The 16,685-nt window shown below is 44.8% G+C and overlaps 1 protein-coding gene across 1 annotated transcript in view; it reads right to left on the bottom strand.

Moving 5' to 3' along the window:
- Nucleotides 1-16,685, bottom strand: part of LOC122790579 — a 1,409,443-nt gene that overhangs the window by 883,275 nt on the left and 509,483 nt on the right. The window contains exon 5 of the mRNA XM_044058105.1: nucleotides 11,815-12,027. Coding sequence (XP_043914040.1) covers nucleotides 11,815-12,027 — 213 coding nt within the window. The remainder of the gene's footprint in view (nucleotides 1-11,814; nucleotides 12,028-16,685) is intronic.

The following is a 16,685-nucleotide window of genomic DNA, read 5'->3' as shown; positions in this document are numbered from 1 at the left end:
GTTTTGTGAAGGTATGCACAGAACTCCAAGTGGATGCCTCCAAAATATCTTTGGTAGGAACTCCTCTGAGGAAGGCTGTAGAGGTAGCTGTGGCCCTGGTGGAGTGGGATCTGATGCCTCTAGGGACAGATTTCCCATGATAGGAGTAACAAAATCGTATGCAGTGGCCTATCCATTTTGAAATTGTCTGTTTGGTAACAGGCTTCCCTTGAGCTCCTATAGCATAGGACACAAGAAGCTGTTCTGATTTCCTGAAAGGCTTTGTTCTGTCCAAATAATAACGTAGCTGCCTATGGATGTCTAAGGAATGTAGCAGCCTTTCCCCTTTGTTTTGAGGATTGGGGTAAAAGGTAGGTAAGTGTATGGCTTGATTCAAAGCTACCCTGGATACCACTTTAGGCATAAATGACGGATTGGTTCGAAGGGAAACCCTGTCCTGATGGAAGATGAGAAAGGGCTGCACAGCCATGAGGGCTTGTAGCTCCGAAACCCTACGAGCTGAGGTAATGGCCAGAAGGAAAGCTGTTTTCCAGGACAAATATTGCAAATCTGTTGAGGCAGCTGGTTCAAAGGGAGGCAATGTTAATTTTTCTAGAATGTAATTAAGATCCCAGGCTGGCACTGGTTGTTTCCTTGGTGGTCTTATATTCTTAGCCCCTCTGAGGAACTGTCTTAAAAGTGGGTGAGAGAATAACGGTGGATCCGTGTTGAATTCTGCAGAAATGGCTGAGGCATGGATTTTTATGGAGGAAAATGAAAGCCCACTGTTCAGCAGCTCAACTAGATACTGTAATACCTGAGGCAAATTTAGTTTTCTAGGATCCTGGCCTTTTTTCTCATTCCAGGAGCAAAACAGTTACCATTTTGCGGAGTAGGCCTTTCTAGTTGATGGCCTTCTGGCCTCCAGAATGACGTCCTGCACCTCTTTGGGGAGTAGGATCTGTTGTGGTGTTAAGGAATTTTCCATGCAGCGAGATTGAGTGTTTTCAGCTGACTGTGAAGAGTTTTGTAGCTGTGCTGAGTCAGCAAAAGAGGCATTAGAGGTAGAAGCCAGGGAGGAGTATGTGTTAGGCTCCTCAGGAGTGGGTACCAGTGCTGTCTTGGCCAGTCTGGAGCAATCAGGATCATCTTCGGTCTGTCTGCTCTTGCTTTCAAGAGCACCTTGGGCAGAAGAGGCAGAGGGGTGGGAAAGCGTACACTGTCCATGCTGTCCAACTGAATGAAAGGGCGTCCACTCTCCAGGCCTTTGGATGGAAGGTCCTTGAACTAAACTTTTCCAATTGATGATTCCTGTGGGAGGCGAAGAGATCTATGTCTGGCCTTCCCCACGCTTGGATTATCTGTGTAAACACCTGAGGATGCAACTTCCATTCGTGCGGATCTGTCATATTTCTGCTTAGACTGTCTGCCAGCGTGTTTTCCAAACCTGGCAAGTACTGTGCTTGAAGTTCGATTTGCCATTCCAGAGCCAAGTTCCAAAGTGTCATGGCTAGTCTGCACAGGGGGTATGAATGTGTTCCTCCTTGTTTGTTTATGTACCACATTACTGTGGTGTTGTCTGTTCTTATCAATAATTGACCTGGATGCAGGAGGTCCTTGAATGCTGTAATTGCATTTATGACTGCTAGCATTTCTTTTTGGTTGATGTGAAGGTGCTTTTCCTTTTGGGTCCATTTGCCCTGAATGCACCTGTCTATCATGTGCGCCCCCCAGGCGTAATCTGAGGCGTCTGTTGTGATGACTTGATTTGCTTGAGGCTTGCAGAATGGGAGACCTGTGTTTGACATGCTTGGGCCCACCATAGAAATTCCTTTTGCAAACATGGAATTATTGGTATTATTGTTTCCAAATTGTGGCTGTGCTGAGACCATAGGTTTTTTAGGTACCACTGAAGTTTTCTCATATGCAACTTTGCACATGGGATTAAAAGAATGCAAGATGCCATGAAGCCCAGAGCCTGCAGGATTTTCCTTGCAGTAAGCCTGGTACAATTTGCTAGTATTTTGAAGTACTGTGTTAGTTGCCCCTGTTTTTCTGGCGTAAGGTAGGCCATCTGGGTGTTTGTGTCCAAGTTGGCACCCAGGAAAGTTATTTTCTGAGATGGCGCTAGCCCGGATTTCTCTTTGTTGATTGTGTATCCCAGAGAATTCAGTAACCGTATTGCATAAGCCAGATGTTCCAGAAGTTTGTGCTTGCTGTCCGCTTGGATCAGGCAGTCGTCCAAATAAGGGTAAATTTGTATCCCTTGAAGTCTGCAGTAGGCGATTACTGATGCCAGGCATTTCGTGAATACTCTGGGCGCAGTAGATAAGCCAAAGGGCAATGCAGAGAATGGATAGTGGATTGAACCTGCATGAAATCTGAGGTATCTTCTGCAGCTTTGTCTGATTGGGACATGCAGGTATGCCTCCTTGAGGTCCAATGTTACCAGCCAAAACCCCTTGCCCAGCATGGGAAGAAGCTGCTGTAATGTGAGCATCTTGAATTTTGGTGCAGTAGAAATGTATTTAGGATGGATAAGTCCAAAATGGGTCTCCAGTCGGTTCCTTTCCTTGGTACCAGAAATAGTCTGGAATAAAAACCTTGACCTTGTTCGTGAGTAGGTACCTCTTGAATAGCTTTCATGTCCATGAGTTTTGAAATTTGTATATTTGTGCCTCTGCCCTTTGATTGTGTGGCAGGTTTGGCATGCCTCTCATTTTTGGAAGTGTGTGAAAATGAAATCTGTAGCCTCTGTTTATAATGTCCAGGCTCCATTTGTCTGTTGTGATAATATGCCAATTTCTTGTAAATAATGCCAGCTTTCCTCCCAAGGGAGCTGTCAGCTGAGACTTGCTTGGCATGAAAAGGAGGAAGTCATTGGGTTTGTTTTCTGTATTGTTGTGCACTGTCTTCGCCACCTCTTGGTGCTGGAGTTTGCCACTGTCTGCCTCTATATGATCCTTGAGATTGACCTCGGCCCCTTGTGCACCTGTATCTACCTCTTTGGGGCTTGTCCGTGGCTGGAAAGGACCAGTTTTTAGAAGGCCAATTTCTGCTAAAACGAGGTGGTTGTACCTGTAGAAAAGCCTTGACAGTTTGCATAGATTTAGCTTTTTCTTCCATTTTGCGAAGTATCTCCTCAGCATTAGTACCAAATAGTACATCCTTTTGTAAAGGAGCATCTAGTAGTATAGCTTTAACATGATCAGGCAAGCTTTGTTCCCTAAGCCAAGCATGTCTACGAATGACTGAGCCTGTAACAGCAGCTCTACTTGAGGCCTCTAAGGCATCATAGCCACACTGTAAGGTGTGTTTACCCACTTGTTCTGCACTATGCATCATATCCTGCAATTCCTTCAAATCTGGTTGTTCAGGTTGAGACATTTTATTTCTTAATTGAGATAACAGAAACTGCTGGTATTTAAGCATATGGAACTGACAATTTAAGGCCCTCATGGCTAGGGTGGCCGAGGTGTATACCTTTTTCCCCCACCTTTCTAAGGATCTAGATTCTCTTTCGGAAGGAAGTGGATTCTTGGCAGTAGAGGCCTTCATTCCCTTGGGGCCTTGAGAAATGGTTTCAGGGTCAGCATTATGACTTTTGAAAAGAAATTGGTGAGAGTTAGGAACTCTGTAGTACCTATCAGGTTTGACTGGAGCACGAGGCAGGGAATCCGGACTAAGACAAGCCTCCGAGTAAACATCATCAAGTATGTCCAAGACAGGAGGTATAGCCAGCGGTCTGTGTTGAGGTAACAAAAGAAATTCCCTAAGCCTTTTCTTGGAATCAGAAAAGTCTTGGCCTTCCCAATGGAAGTGCTCCCTCAAGGTGTGCAAGGTTTCCCCAAAAGAGAAATACTCTGAGGGAGATACAGAAGGAATGGACTGTTCTGCATCCGAATCTTCATAAGGGGAGTGCAAGTGTTCCTCTACATAAGAATGTTCTGAGAAAATGGAGCCCTGTTCAGAAGAGGGAGAATCTTCCTCCACTCTGGGTCTCTTGTCTGGAGGGGGTTGGGAACCCCTGAAAGGGTAATCAAATCCTCAGCCATTTTAAGCATCTGCTTTTTAGGCATGGGGCCTGGGGATGGGCCCTGAGCAACAGGCCTCTTGGGATGCATGGCTGATTTGGACTTAGTAAAGGCCTTAATGGAAAAGGAAGATGAGGGCCTAAAGACACCCTGGGTGGAAGTGGACCTGTCCACATTAGGAGACTCAACACTCACAGTGGCTTCGGTGGTTGTAGTCTGAGTAAGGGCCGAGGCACCTGCGGTCTCGGGTACAGAAGACACCGCCAAAGAAGTGTCGTCGGTAGTCAGGGACTGCAAAGGCATCTCGCTGAGTACCGGACCACGTGCAGTCAGTTTTGGCGTGGTGTCAGTGGAGACCGCGGACCTCGCGTGTCGGACCTTGTCCTTGCGTTTTTTGGACAAAACGGTAGTCGGAGTCTCCGACGACATTTTATAATCAAAGGCTTTACCAAAATAATGTTGGGCGAACTCCGCCCGACGCTTAATAGTGCGTTTATTGAAAGTAGCACAAAAGCAACAGCCCGAGACGTCGTGGTCTGGGCCTAAACAAGGTATGCAGAAGGAATGGAAATCCTTATGCGGTATTTGCTTCCCACAAGAAATACAATTGTTAACTGTGTCTGACATCGGTCTGTGGCAAGAAAAGTTTCCCCAACGGGGTACTTAGCTTTAAAGAAGACTTCGGTTTCCAATTTTTCGTAAATTCAGGAGCTGGCCGACCAGCACTTGCGAACTGCTTCTGCTTCGGGCACCGCGCGGCAAAAAAGACTGGAGAATATGGCGTCGGCTGTGTCTTATATACCACTGTCGCACTGACATCAGGAAAGAAAGCGACAACAACCGACGCCGGACCAAGACTTTGGAATTCGGCCGACCGAGGGACCGCCTGACAGCAGAGAACCCATATGTGATTACTGCAGCTGTATGCACGATGAACATCCAAGTTTCAACAGAGGAAAAGGATTCCTGTGTGACTTTTTGCAGTTTGGGTAAGGACTGGGCTGAGCAGATGATGGTTGAGTTATTTATGTATTGTGAGTGTGCCATGTTTGGTGGCAGAGGCTAGATTATTGGTGAAAATAAAGAGTAGGGGTCCAAGGAAGGATCCTTGGGGAACCCCTATAGAGACAGGTAGTTGGGGAGATGTGTCATTCTGCCATACAACGGATTGTTGGCGGTCAGACAGGCAACTCTGAAACCAGTTGGTGACTGACAGAGAAGGATAGGTTATTGAGGACAGAGATGAGTTGTTTGTGTGGGACCATGTTAAGTGCTTTAGATAGGGCTAGGAGAGTAGCAGGGGAGATACAGCCATTGCTTTTATGCTGAAGGATAGTGTTAGTAAAGGAGAGTAAGGCAGTGGTGGTGCTATGGTTTGGTTGGAAACCATGCCGAGTACTGGAAAGAAGGTTGTTAGTAAGGAGGTAGTCTTAGACCTGAGAGTGAATACATCTCTCTAGTATTTTGGAGTAGAGAGAGAATAGCTATGGGGCAGTAATTGGTTAATTCTGTGGAGGGGACGCCTTTGTGGAGGGGAATTATTTGTGATGCTTTCCACAGTGAGGGAATGGAACTTTCTGACAGAGATCGGTTAATCAAGATGGATACTGGGTAGGCTAGAGCATCAGCTGCGATTTGTAAGTATTCACTTGGGAGGTTGTCTGCTGCTAATTGGTGGGCTTAAGTTTAGTTAAGAGTTTTTTTATGTTGGAGGTAGAACAGGAGAAAAAGAAAAGACAATGTGGAGATTACTAGCTGGGGATGTGGGGTGGAGGGGCGTTGTGTTGTCTAGCTAGTGATAGGATGGTTTGTGTGAAGTGCGTGTTGAATGAGGTAGCAATATTTTCAGAGTGAGGGATGTTAGAAGGAGGGGCACTGACTTTACCTGGGTGGAGGATGGAGTTTATGGAGGACCAAACTTGTTTAGGGTTGTGTTGGGAGGAGTCTAGGGCAGACTGGTAGTATTGGAATTTGTCCTGTTTTATTAGCTTTTTGACTATTGCGTAGTTCTAGGAATTTCTGTCTAGTTGAGGGGTTTTTGGTTTTGCGTCAGTACTCTCAGGCTTTATCCCCGTTTTCATTTCTGACTTAGTGGTTTTCTGTAGCCATGGGGAGGGTTGTGCTTTGGTTCTGGAAAGTCTTATGGGGGTATGGTAATTAAGGATGCTCAGGAAGGTGGTATTAAAAAATTCAGAAAAAAAAATTGAAGTATGAAAGGCCTGCCTTGATCAGTTCACACACAAGCTAAGACTAGGGGGACATCCGCTAGAAAGGGATCCCTATGTCTTTGGAAACACCACTTGGGAGTGTCATCCCCATTTTAAAACGTTGAATTCTCCTTGTGTTAGGTTTCCTCCTGGCCTCCCTCGGGACAGAAACCACGTCCTGAAGGGTATTAAAAGATGATCACCCAGAGTGTTGGGCACAGCATCTCCAGGTGAGGGTGGATGAAAGTTCCCTTCTGCTTTGTGAGTAGATCCACCTTGTGGGGTAACTTGTGGTGATTGCCCTTGGCGAGGGATAGTAGAAGGGGGAACCAATGCTGCCTTGGGCAATAGGGAGTCACCAGCAAGATTTTTGGCATGTCCCTCCTGATTTTCAGGAGGACCTTTCGAATGAGAGGGAAGGAAGGAAAGGCAAACAGACACCATCCCTTCCATGAAACGGTGAAGGCGTCCATTCTCCAAGCTAGTGGGGAGTGGTCCTTGGTACAAAATTCTTAGTTGTCTGTTCTGGGGGAGGCAAGAAAATCTATTTGAGGTGTACCCCACTGGTGGACAATGTCTAGAAAAACTTCTCTGTGCAACATCCACTCGTGATGCAGTTAAGATGATCGCTGCTGAGAGTATCCACTTGCTGGTTGTGATGGGATGTAGACTGCCTGCAGCGAAGTTATTTTGGGAGGCTAGGTCACAAATCTGGACTGCTAGCCTGCAGAAGAGGTAGGATTTGCTCCCCCCTCCCCCATTTGTTGATGCACCACATGACTGTGGTGTTGTCTATGAAGATTTGAAGGGGGTCTGGCAGTAGGATGGGAAGAAAGGCTTTCAGTGCTAAAAAAACTGCAGTCATTTATTTCATATTGATGTGTTTTTTTTCCAGAGGGGTGCCTGCCAGCGTTCTTGCACCTTGAGGCACTTCATGGTAGCCCCCCAGCCATGTCAGAGGCGCCTGTGTGCATATATTGAGCTGGGGTGTGTGTGTGTGGGGGGGGGATGAAGGGGAAGGCCGGGTTTCATATAAACGTCTTGGATCCACCACATTACCTCTGCCTTTAGGCAGGGTAGGAAGGGACTCTGGAACTCTAGATGATGATTATGTTGGGACCACACATTCTTTAGAAACCACTGTAGTTTCCTCATGTGCATCCTGGCTAGTGGTAACATACGAATGGTGGCTACCATAACGCCCAAAAGTTGCAGGAATTGTCTTGCTGATAGTTGGTGGGCCTGGAGCAGATCCTGGAAGTGATTTGTTAGGGAAAACACTTTGTCCTGAGGAAGGAATGCCTTCATCAGGTCTGTTCGGATCCTGCATCCCAGGAAGATTTTGTCCTGCTATGATGTTGGTGATGATTTGGGGAGATTAAGGGTGAACCCCAAGCCTTGTAGCAGGGACATGGCAAATTGAAGATGGATTTTTAGAGTGTCTTTTCTGTCAGAATGAGAATATCATCTAGGTAGGAGCAGATCTGAATGCCCTTGGTTCTGCAACAGGCTACGGCTGCAGCAAGGCATTTAGTGAAGACCCTGCGTACAATGGATAAACCAAAGGCCAAAGCAGTAAACTGAAACTGAGAACAGGGCCCAGTGAAACGCAAGAACTTTCTGTGAGAGGGTTGTTATAGGGAAGTGGAGGTAGGCCTCCTTCAGGTCTAGAATGGCCATGAACGCTTGGGTTGGCAATAGTGGAAGAACGGTTTGGAGAGAGAGCATTCTGAAGGAAGGGACTTTTAGGTGGAGATTTAGAAAACACAAATCCAGGACTGGCCTCCATAGACTGTCCTTTTTTGGTACAAGGAATAGCCTTGAGTAGAAACCTTTTCCTTCTTGGCCTGGGGAAACATGTTCTATGGTGCCATGGGTCAGTAGATCCTTTATAATGCGAGGAATAAGGTGTAGCTGGTTTTTGAGTAAGAGCGGAATGCCCCGTGCTGGGGGCCTTTCTTTCCAAGAAAGGAAATATCCCACTTCTACTATTGCCAGAACTTTGCGATCTGAGGTGATTGTTATCCAAACTGGCAGGCAGAGGGAGAGATGGGCAAGGCAGTCACACATTGTTGGTACCATTTCTGTCTTGAAAGGGCTGTCTGGGGGTAGGCTGGGAAGAGGCTGGTCTGGAAGAGATTTGCCTCCTGGTTCCTTTCCTATGTCTGAAAGGAGTAGTAGCAGAGGAGGGGGTTCTTCTGACATAGGTGGTCTTTGCTGGACAGTTTCTGTAGTACTTTGGTACAAGAGATACTAGAAGGTGCTTAATGTCTTGAAGCTCCTTGCTTTTTTCCTGAAGGTTATTAAACAGTTCAGCCGACTGCTTCCCAAACAGGAGGTTGTGGTCTAGTGGTGCATCAATAATTTTGGATATGAAATCCTAAGGCAATGGTTGGAGGCGAAGCCATGAATAACTGCAGAGCATAGATGCAGATGCAGCAGATCTAGCAGAGGCCTCTGCTGCATCATAACTGCATCTAATTGAGTGCCTGACTACCTGGGATGCCAGGGACAGTTTTGATGCTACCTCTGCCTTGTTAGGAGTCTGTCAGGAAAGACAGGAGTGTAGATGCTTGGGATACCAAGTCCAAAGCAAACTTTATCATATGGGTTTGGTAATTAACAGCTCTGAAGGCTAGGGTGGAAGAGGTATAAACTTTCTTGCCTAGCCTGTCCACATTCTGACTGTCCTTATCAGTAGGCAGAAGGGACAAGGATGGGATCATTCTTAACTGCTTGTCTAGGGCTTCAGCAATCACTGGAGTGTCTGCCAAGGGGGGGGGGGGGGGGGGGGTTGACAAGAAATTTATGGTCATCAGCCACCTTATAGAAACTATCAGGTCCCTTAGGAGCAGGTGGCTAAGAGTGAGGGTTTTTAGATGCTGATGCAAATGCATCTAGATATGCAGGTACAACTGGTGGGACGGCAGATGGTGAAGGAGATTCAACTTGCAGCACCTCAAAATATCTGAGTTTGTCATTTGGGAAGTATCCCATTTGAAATATTCTTTCATTTTAGTAATGGTCTCCCCAAAAGCGAGGTCTTCTGGAGGAGATTCCCCTTCAATGGATTCATCTGGGGAATAGCATTCCAGGGGGAAGGCTATTTGTGATGAGTACGTAATGGAATCATCAGACGATGAACAAAAAACTTCTTCATGAGAAATGGGAGGGAGACTAGAAGTAGCTGATGCAAGCCTTGGGCTAAGCACTGGGACAGTGGAGGGTAGGAGGCCGAGGGCCTAGGGTCCATGAAGGGCTGCATCAAGGACTGAGTGAAAGATTGCCAGTCAGGTAACCCCTCAGAAGAGGGAGATAAATGTTTGCTTTCTTTTTAAAGGAGTAGTTCTGGGAGAGGGAGAAGGCCTAGATTCAGGGGCTTGAGCTAAAGAAGTGGCCTTCAGATTCCTGCATCCTAGACGGGCATCTGGTGGAGCCTGGTTCCCCCTCAACTTCGGTAGAAACAGACGCCTGAATAACCTCTGTGGATGTGCCGGCCGGTACTTCAGAAACTGCTTTCTCAAGGGGAGCCGAAGTAGACAACTCTAGCGAATGTCCTTCAATCCTTATATCAGCAGTTGGTGGGGCATCCGATGACAGAGAGGAAGTGGAAGCAGGCCATGAAAGTTTGGCCTTTTTCCGTGGTGGTTTCACCTGGGTGGCAGACTCCAACTCCATCCTAAGTGCTAACTTATTTAGCCTCTGATTTTCCACATATAGATTAAGGGCAGCCAGATTGCTTCTAAGCGTTTTAGGGATAAAGGATTGGCAAATGGCTCAGGAAGTATGGTCGTGTTCACGGTCTAAACAGAATGGTCATTGGTGTCTTTATGTGGAATTTGACATCCATATCAGCATTTATCCTTCTTAGCGGACATCGGCTAAAAAGAAACCAGCAAATCAAGCTCAAGCAAAAGTAAACATAAGAATTCCTCAACGGGGTACTTAGGTTTAGACGGTCTTGATAGGTACAGGAGCAATGTGATCAGTCTGATGTTCGATTGGGGCAGAAAACGTCTGAGGTCTGTGCGTGCAGATATCACATTTAGGGCCCATGGTTTATGGCTCTGCGTGTGAGGTCCCATGCACCAAAAGCAACAAGGCTTAAGCTTTTGTATAGGAGCCGATGTTCGGGTCACCTGAGGCAGAGAATCCCACACTAAGGACAATACAACATGAGACTAGGACATGAATGTATGCCTTGTTTACATTTTCTGAAAAGTCTCACACAGGTCCTGATAATCACCATCTTCCCTCTAAAATAATTCTTAGATGGCTTGAAATCTAGAAAATAATGCTTCAGTCTCTGCATTTAGAAGGGACAACATTTATTTTTACTTTTTATGGCTAAATCTGTTTCCAACATGAGCAGCATTCCTCTCATTTTCTCTAGATTGGTCTCCAACTTAAACCAGTGTTAAAATAACAAGAAATTAAGACATTAATTCCTGCAAGATATTACCAACTAGCGCAGAATAAAACACACCAAGGCTGGACTGTGAGAACAAAATTTGAATTAAGAAAAAAAAATGCTGCTACTGCAAGCTCTCAAGCCCCTCAAGGCAGCACAGAATATGCTAGCTTTGGATATGGGCTCTTCCATCACTCATTCCCTAATATCAAACTATAAAAAAGTGCTACCAAATGAAACTATTCTCATCCTTAACCATACCTACACCTGGTCTTTTCATATAACAGGCATAAAGGTGAAAGACGGTATTTATGTCTAAACAAGCAAATGTAAGTGCTCAAATAACTAAGGGGAAACAGTGACACCACTTTCATAAAAACCAATGCAGGGAGCTTTACAGTATATTGGAAATCCTACTCAAAACTGATGGTGCCTAAAATGAAACTTTGACAACAGCACCGACAAATGAATAGTGCACACTTTTGGTCACTCTTTTAAGCTTATTTCTCCATAAAGTGCAGAACAGGGAAACATTCCTACAAATTTATGTGAAGCAGAAGCAGCACACATCACCCCAGATACTGATGGTCACTTCTTGGCTATGCTCACTGTTTGGCTTTACACAGAGGAAATAAAAGCTCATCAGTTTCAAAAAAGTGTGATGCCACCAAAAATAAAAACTACTGAAGAGGTGGCACGGCTAAAGATGCATAACTGTGTGCCATAATACACACCCTACCACAGCAATGAGGATTTGGCATGGTATAACATCCCGTCACAAAGGCTACAAAAAACACACAAAGTGAAGCTTACAATATTTCCTGGTTATCAAAATTCAAAAAGTGAACCATTACATGCAGCTTAAGTCTGATTTAAGCAACCATTTCAGAAGCTTTCTACAGCAAAGATTACAAAATTAAACACTATGGTATAAGCCTTTGCAGTGAAATGAATTCAACATTACAGACAGATACCCATTTACAACACTTAATGCTATGCTATTCTGCATCCTAGCACTACACATTTTATAAAGTTTGTGCATGTGGATTAAAGAGCGCCCAGAAAAGTTTAGAAATAGTCTGAAACTCTATTACGCAATGAACAGAGACATTATGCATCAGTCTGCACCTTATTTTAAAAAAGGCAATAATACAAGATTATTTAAAAAAAAAAAAAAAGTTACCTTGACCCAATTCTTTTCTCCTGAGTTTCCTTCGGAATTTTGTTTTGTTGTTGATCTGAACCATTCGGGCTAGGTCAAGAGTATACTGTGTACTGCCAAATGCCATGACAATAGTTTTCATGTCACTGCGGTGTGCTGCTTCAAGAGTGACACTAGTTTGAGCACTACAAGGAATCCAGCTTCCATCATCGCCTTCCCACTGCCAGATGTAATCTGCACACATCAAACAAACATTTAAAAAAGGACACGGGGTCCAAAAATTTATCAAGAATACATTACAAAATTGTATCTACAGCATGTTGGAAGAGAAAACATCAATAGAGTTTTACGCTAGTGCACTATATACTTAGAAAGTATAAAAGAACTCAAGACAGGGACAAGGTTTGGCTCAATAAAACTCTGTCAGAACCTAGTCTGGTATGTCACAAGGAAAATATAGTGATTTAACTCTATAATGTGCAATGCTCAAGCTACCCATGTACTTTGAGTAAAACTACTATGTATTTTTCAGTGGGGGTAAATTAATATTTTCAAAAAATTAGCACGTAATGGTGCTACAAGACGATCATGACCTACAGGTTACATCCAGCTTGTACTGTCTTCTGATAATATTCAATGAAGCCTACCCAATGTAGTACCCTTGAAAATACCTAGCCCAGGGCACTGCATACAAAGAAGGCAATTAACTTATGTACTTATCATAACTAGGCATTTGTGCTGTCCATTTTCATTCTGGGTCTCTGATACAACTCTGCTACATACTACAGACTTCAGATCCAACTCTCGAGTTCCTTCCTCTACCCATAATGCTCCACTCCATCCCCATCATCTCAGATCAAGTTTGTTGCTTTATCTCCTAATAACAGATGAACAAAAACAGAAGACAGAAAAGATGGGGCTCAAATCTGTAAAGTACAGTTGTGTACACTTACCATAAATGTAGATGTTCGAGTGTATTCACTGTTCCAGTCATTACATTTGGGTAATCTGCTGTCAGGCTGCCCTCAGTCGGCCTGATTAACAAAGTCTTGGGTCCTGTGTCGGATGCTGTCACTTCTTCCATGACATCAGGTCATGGATATAAAACATGCAGCCGACGTCATTACATCAGTTTTTCCTGTCCCAGATGTCAGGTGCCCCCCTAATGGGGAGCAAATAAACACAAAAACACAAAAGTATACCTCCAACTAAAAGCAAATACACCAAAAAGGCTTTTAAGCATAGTAAAGGAAAGTTGAGGCATAGTCAGAAAATCTAGGGGGGCTGGAGGGAGGGTAACCAGGACTGCAACAGTGAATACACTCAAACATCTACATTTATGGTAAGTGTGCACAACTGTACTATGCTCTTCATGTTTCACTGTTGCAGTCATTACATTTGGGTAGATTTCCAAACCTATGGTTGGGAGGAGAAGTTTATACAGCATTAGGGCCAGCTATAAGGCCCTGAAAGACAGCAGTGGCAAAGCCAGCTCTGGCTTTAGAGAAAATTGGTAAATGATAATGCTTGGTGAAAGTATGCACAGAACTCCAGGTAGCTTCTGGGATATCCCTGGTAGGGACACCTCTAAGAAAGCCTGCAGAAGTAGATGCAACCCTGGTGGAGTGAGATCTGATCCCCTGGGTAATTGGTTTTCCATTGTGCTTATAGCAGAAATTAATGCAATGGCCTATCCATTTAGAAATGGTTTGTTTTGAAATATACTTCTCCTCTGCCCCTGCAGCAAATGCTACCAACAATTGTTCAGATTTTCTTCGAGATTTAGTCCTGTCCAAGTAGAATCTTAGTTGTCTGTGCACATACAAGGAATGCATAATCCGTTTCCCTTTGTTCTGTGGATTGGGAAAGAAGGTTGGCAAATGAATGGACTGTTTAAGAGCCACACTGGAAACCACCTTGGGCATGAAGGATGGATTGGTCCCCTGACTGCAAAGATGATGAAAGGCTCCACTGCCATAAGGGCCTATAATTAAGATATCCTTCTAGCTGAAGTAAAAGGAAGGCTGTTTTCCAAGAAAGAAATTTTAAGTCTGCAGTAGCAGCCGGCTCGAAAGGAGGTAGAGTGAGTTTCTCCAAAACAAAGTTAAGGTCCCAGGCAGGGATTGGACCTCTCCTGGGTGGTCTCAAGTTTTTTGCCCCTCTGAGATACTGCTTGAGGACAGGATGAGAGAAGAGGGGTGGTTAAGTGCGCTAGCCGATTTAAAGCATTTATTGACTGTTTTTCTTCTCTGTTTCTGAAAAAAAAAAAAACAAAAAAAAAAAACAAAAAAAAAATATCTCTCGTTTCCCACCTTACTTAACTAGAATAGTCCAGTATCAGAGTTTGCTGATCTCTGGGCTTTGTCTTGGTTCCTGTAACTGTTCCATATCCTTATTTGGAAGAAAGGAAGCTTCTTTGTTTACCAGTGGGAGTGGGAAGCACTGAGCAGCCTACTTGTCCATTTTGGAGTGGTATCAGCCAGAAACTAGTAGTCCATTGGCCATTTTGGGTCAATTCCCAGCTCTTTTCAACCCCCTGCTATAAAGCACGCTAAAGAGCGCCTTTTTAGCTTGATATTAACTCAGCACAGCTCCTCGTGGTGTCCTTCAGAGTGATTCAAGTAGCAGAGAGCAAAAGAGTGACTTTTTGTTGATATAAGTATAATTTTTGTGGCTTTTCTACTGTTTACTATCTAGCGACTGCATTTTCGCCTGTTTGCTACTGCATTTAAACTGATTTATTGTGTCTAAACTGTTTTTTGCACTTTAAGTTTCCAATTGTTGCAAATTGTATCTGTAGGCTTCACACTCAAGTGCGCTAGCCGATTTATAGCATTTAAAACATTTATTGACTGTTTTTCTTCTCTGTTTCTGAAAAAAAAACAAAACAAACAAAATATTTAGAAGTTATGTACTCACCATAACGTTCCATCTGAGTAGGTGTATTCATTTGTCTGCAACCTGTGGGTTATGGATCCGATATCGGATCCGAACCGGCATGGTTTTCCAGCTATGGATCCAAGCTCTCAGCTCCTCCCCTCACCCATAATGCCCTGCTCTACCCTCATGACCTCAGATCGAGTTTGCCAAAGCAACAATACCCTAAAAAGGGTAACAAGGAATATGCAGGAAACTGAAAGGCCAGGGGGATAGGAGGGCGGGATGGTTGCAGACAAATGAATACACCTACTCAGATGGAACGTTATGGTGAGTACATAACTTCAAAATCTGAAGTAGGATATTCATTTGTCTGCAACCTGTGGGACAGAGTCCCCAGCTACCTGAATCTTGGGCGCCATCATGGAAGGATATTCCGAGCACCGCGAGCCAAAGGATGCTCTACCCCTAGATGCAAGATCCAACTTATAGTGGGAAATAAACGTATGAGATGAAGCCCACGTGGCTGCTGCACAAATATCATCTAGAGGAATCCTAGCCTTGAAGGCTGCCGAGGTAGATACTGACCGGGTTGAATGGGCATGAACACCTTCCGGTGCGGGCCTTCCTGAAGCTTGATAAGCCAATAAAATGCACTGTGAAATCCAGCGGGACAGAGAAACTTTAGAGATTGGCTTGCCCAAATTGAATTTTGCAAAGGAAATAAACAGCTGGTCGGATTGCCTATGACCAGCTGTCCTGTTCAGATAAAATCTAAGTTGCCTGTGAACATCTAGTGAATGTAGCTTATATTCACCTTTGTTTTCATATTTAGGGAAGAAAACAGGGAGGTTAATAGATTGATTGATGTTTGCTTCAGAAGCGATTTTAGGAAGAAAGGACGGGTTGGTCCTGAGGGAGACACGGTCCGGATGAAATACCAAGTAAGGAGGTTTAGCTGATAAAGCTTGAAGTTCAGAAACTCTCTTGGCTGATGTAATGGCTACCAAAAAGGCTGTCTTGTAGGACAAGAATTTGAGATCCACCGTAGCCGCTGGCTCGAAAGGAGGAGCGGTCAAGGCCTGTAGGACCAAAGAAAGGTCCCAAGGAGGAACTGCTTGTTTTATAGGGGGCCTGAGAAGAAAAGTACCTTTAAGAAATATTTTACACAATTTGGCTGACATAACAGGATTAGAATCATGGCCAATGTGATAGTGAGAAATTGCCGCCAGTTGAACTTTGACTGTGGAACTGCTGGCACCATCGTTAAAGAGAGTGGTTAGAAAGTCAAGCACTAAAGGGAGAGGAACCGTGAAGGGATTCAGGCCTTGCCGCTCCGCCCACACAGAGAAACGTTTCCATTTGCTTCGGTAAACCTTTCTAGTGGATGGTTTATGAGCCGCCACCAAAATAGCCTTTACAGGTGAAGAAATACCGGGAGTCCTTATCAAGAGTGGAACTGGAGCAGCCAAGCGGTCAGCTTCAGGTTGTCCAGGTTCGGAGGAATGCAGGATGGATGGGATATCAGATCCGGGATGGGATCTAGAATCCAAGGAGGATTCACCGAGTGAGACCTTAGGAAGGGGAACCAGATCTGTCGAGGCCAGAATGGAGCAATGAGAATCATTCTGCAACCCACCCGAGAGGCTTTCTGAAGAACTTGCAGCATCAGAGGCAAGGGTGGATAGGCATACAGAAGACCGGGTGGCCAAGCATGCACCAGAGCGTCTCTTGGGGTACCTCCGGGAGGAGGTATTAGAGCGAAAAAACTGTCGCACTTGGTGTTTGAGGGAGAAGCAAAAGATCGCATGAAGGGTTCCCCACCGTGCGAATATGCGTTCGCTACTTGACAATTGAGAGACCACTCGTAAGGGGTCAGAATGGTGCGACTGAGCTTGTCCGCTAGGATGTTGGACCGACCGGAATGTGCGTTGCTATTAGAAAGCGATTGGTGGAGACTGCCCATTCCCAAAGTCTCATGGCCTCTCGACAAAGAGGGTAAGACGTTGTTCGCC

This window comes from Protopterus annectens, chromosome 16.part0 (genome assembly GCF_019279795.1).
Source record: "Protopterus annectens isolate FY-2018-M chromosome 16.part0, PAN1.0, whole genome shotgun sequence".
Classification (NCBI taxonomy): domain Eukaryota; kingdom Metazoa; phylum Chordata; order Ceratodontiformes; family Protopteridae; genus Protopterus; species Protopterus annectens.
The sequence above is the reverse complement of the archived record's forward strand: the minus strand, read 5'-3'. Positions and strand labels throughout refer to the sequence as shown.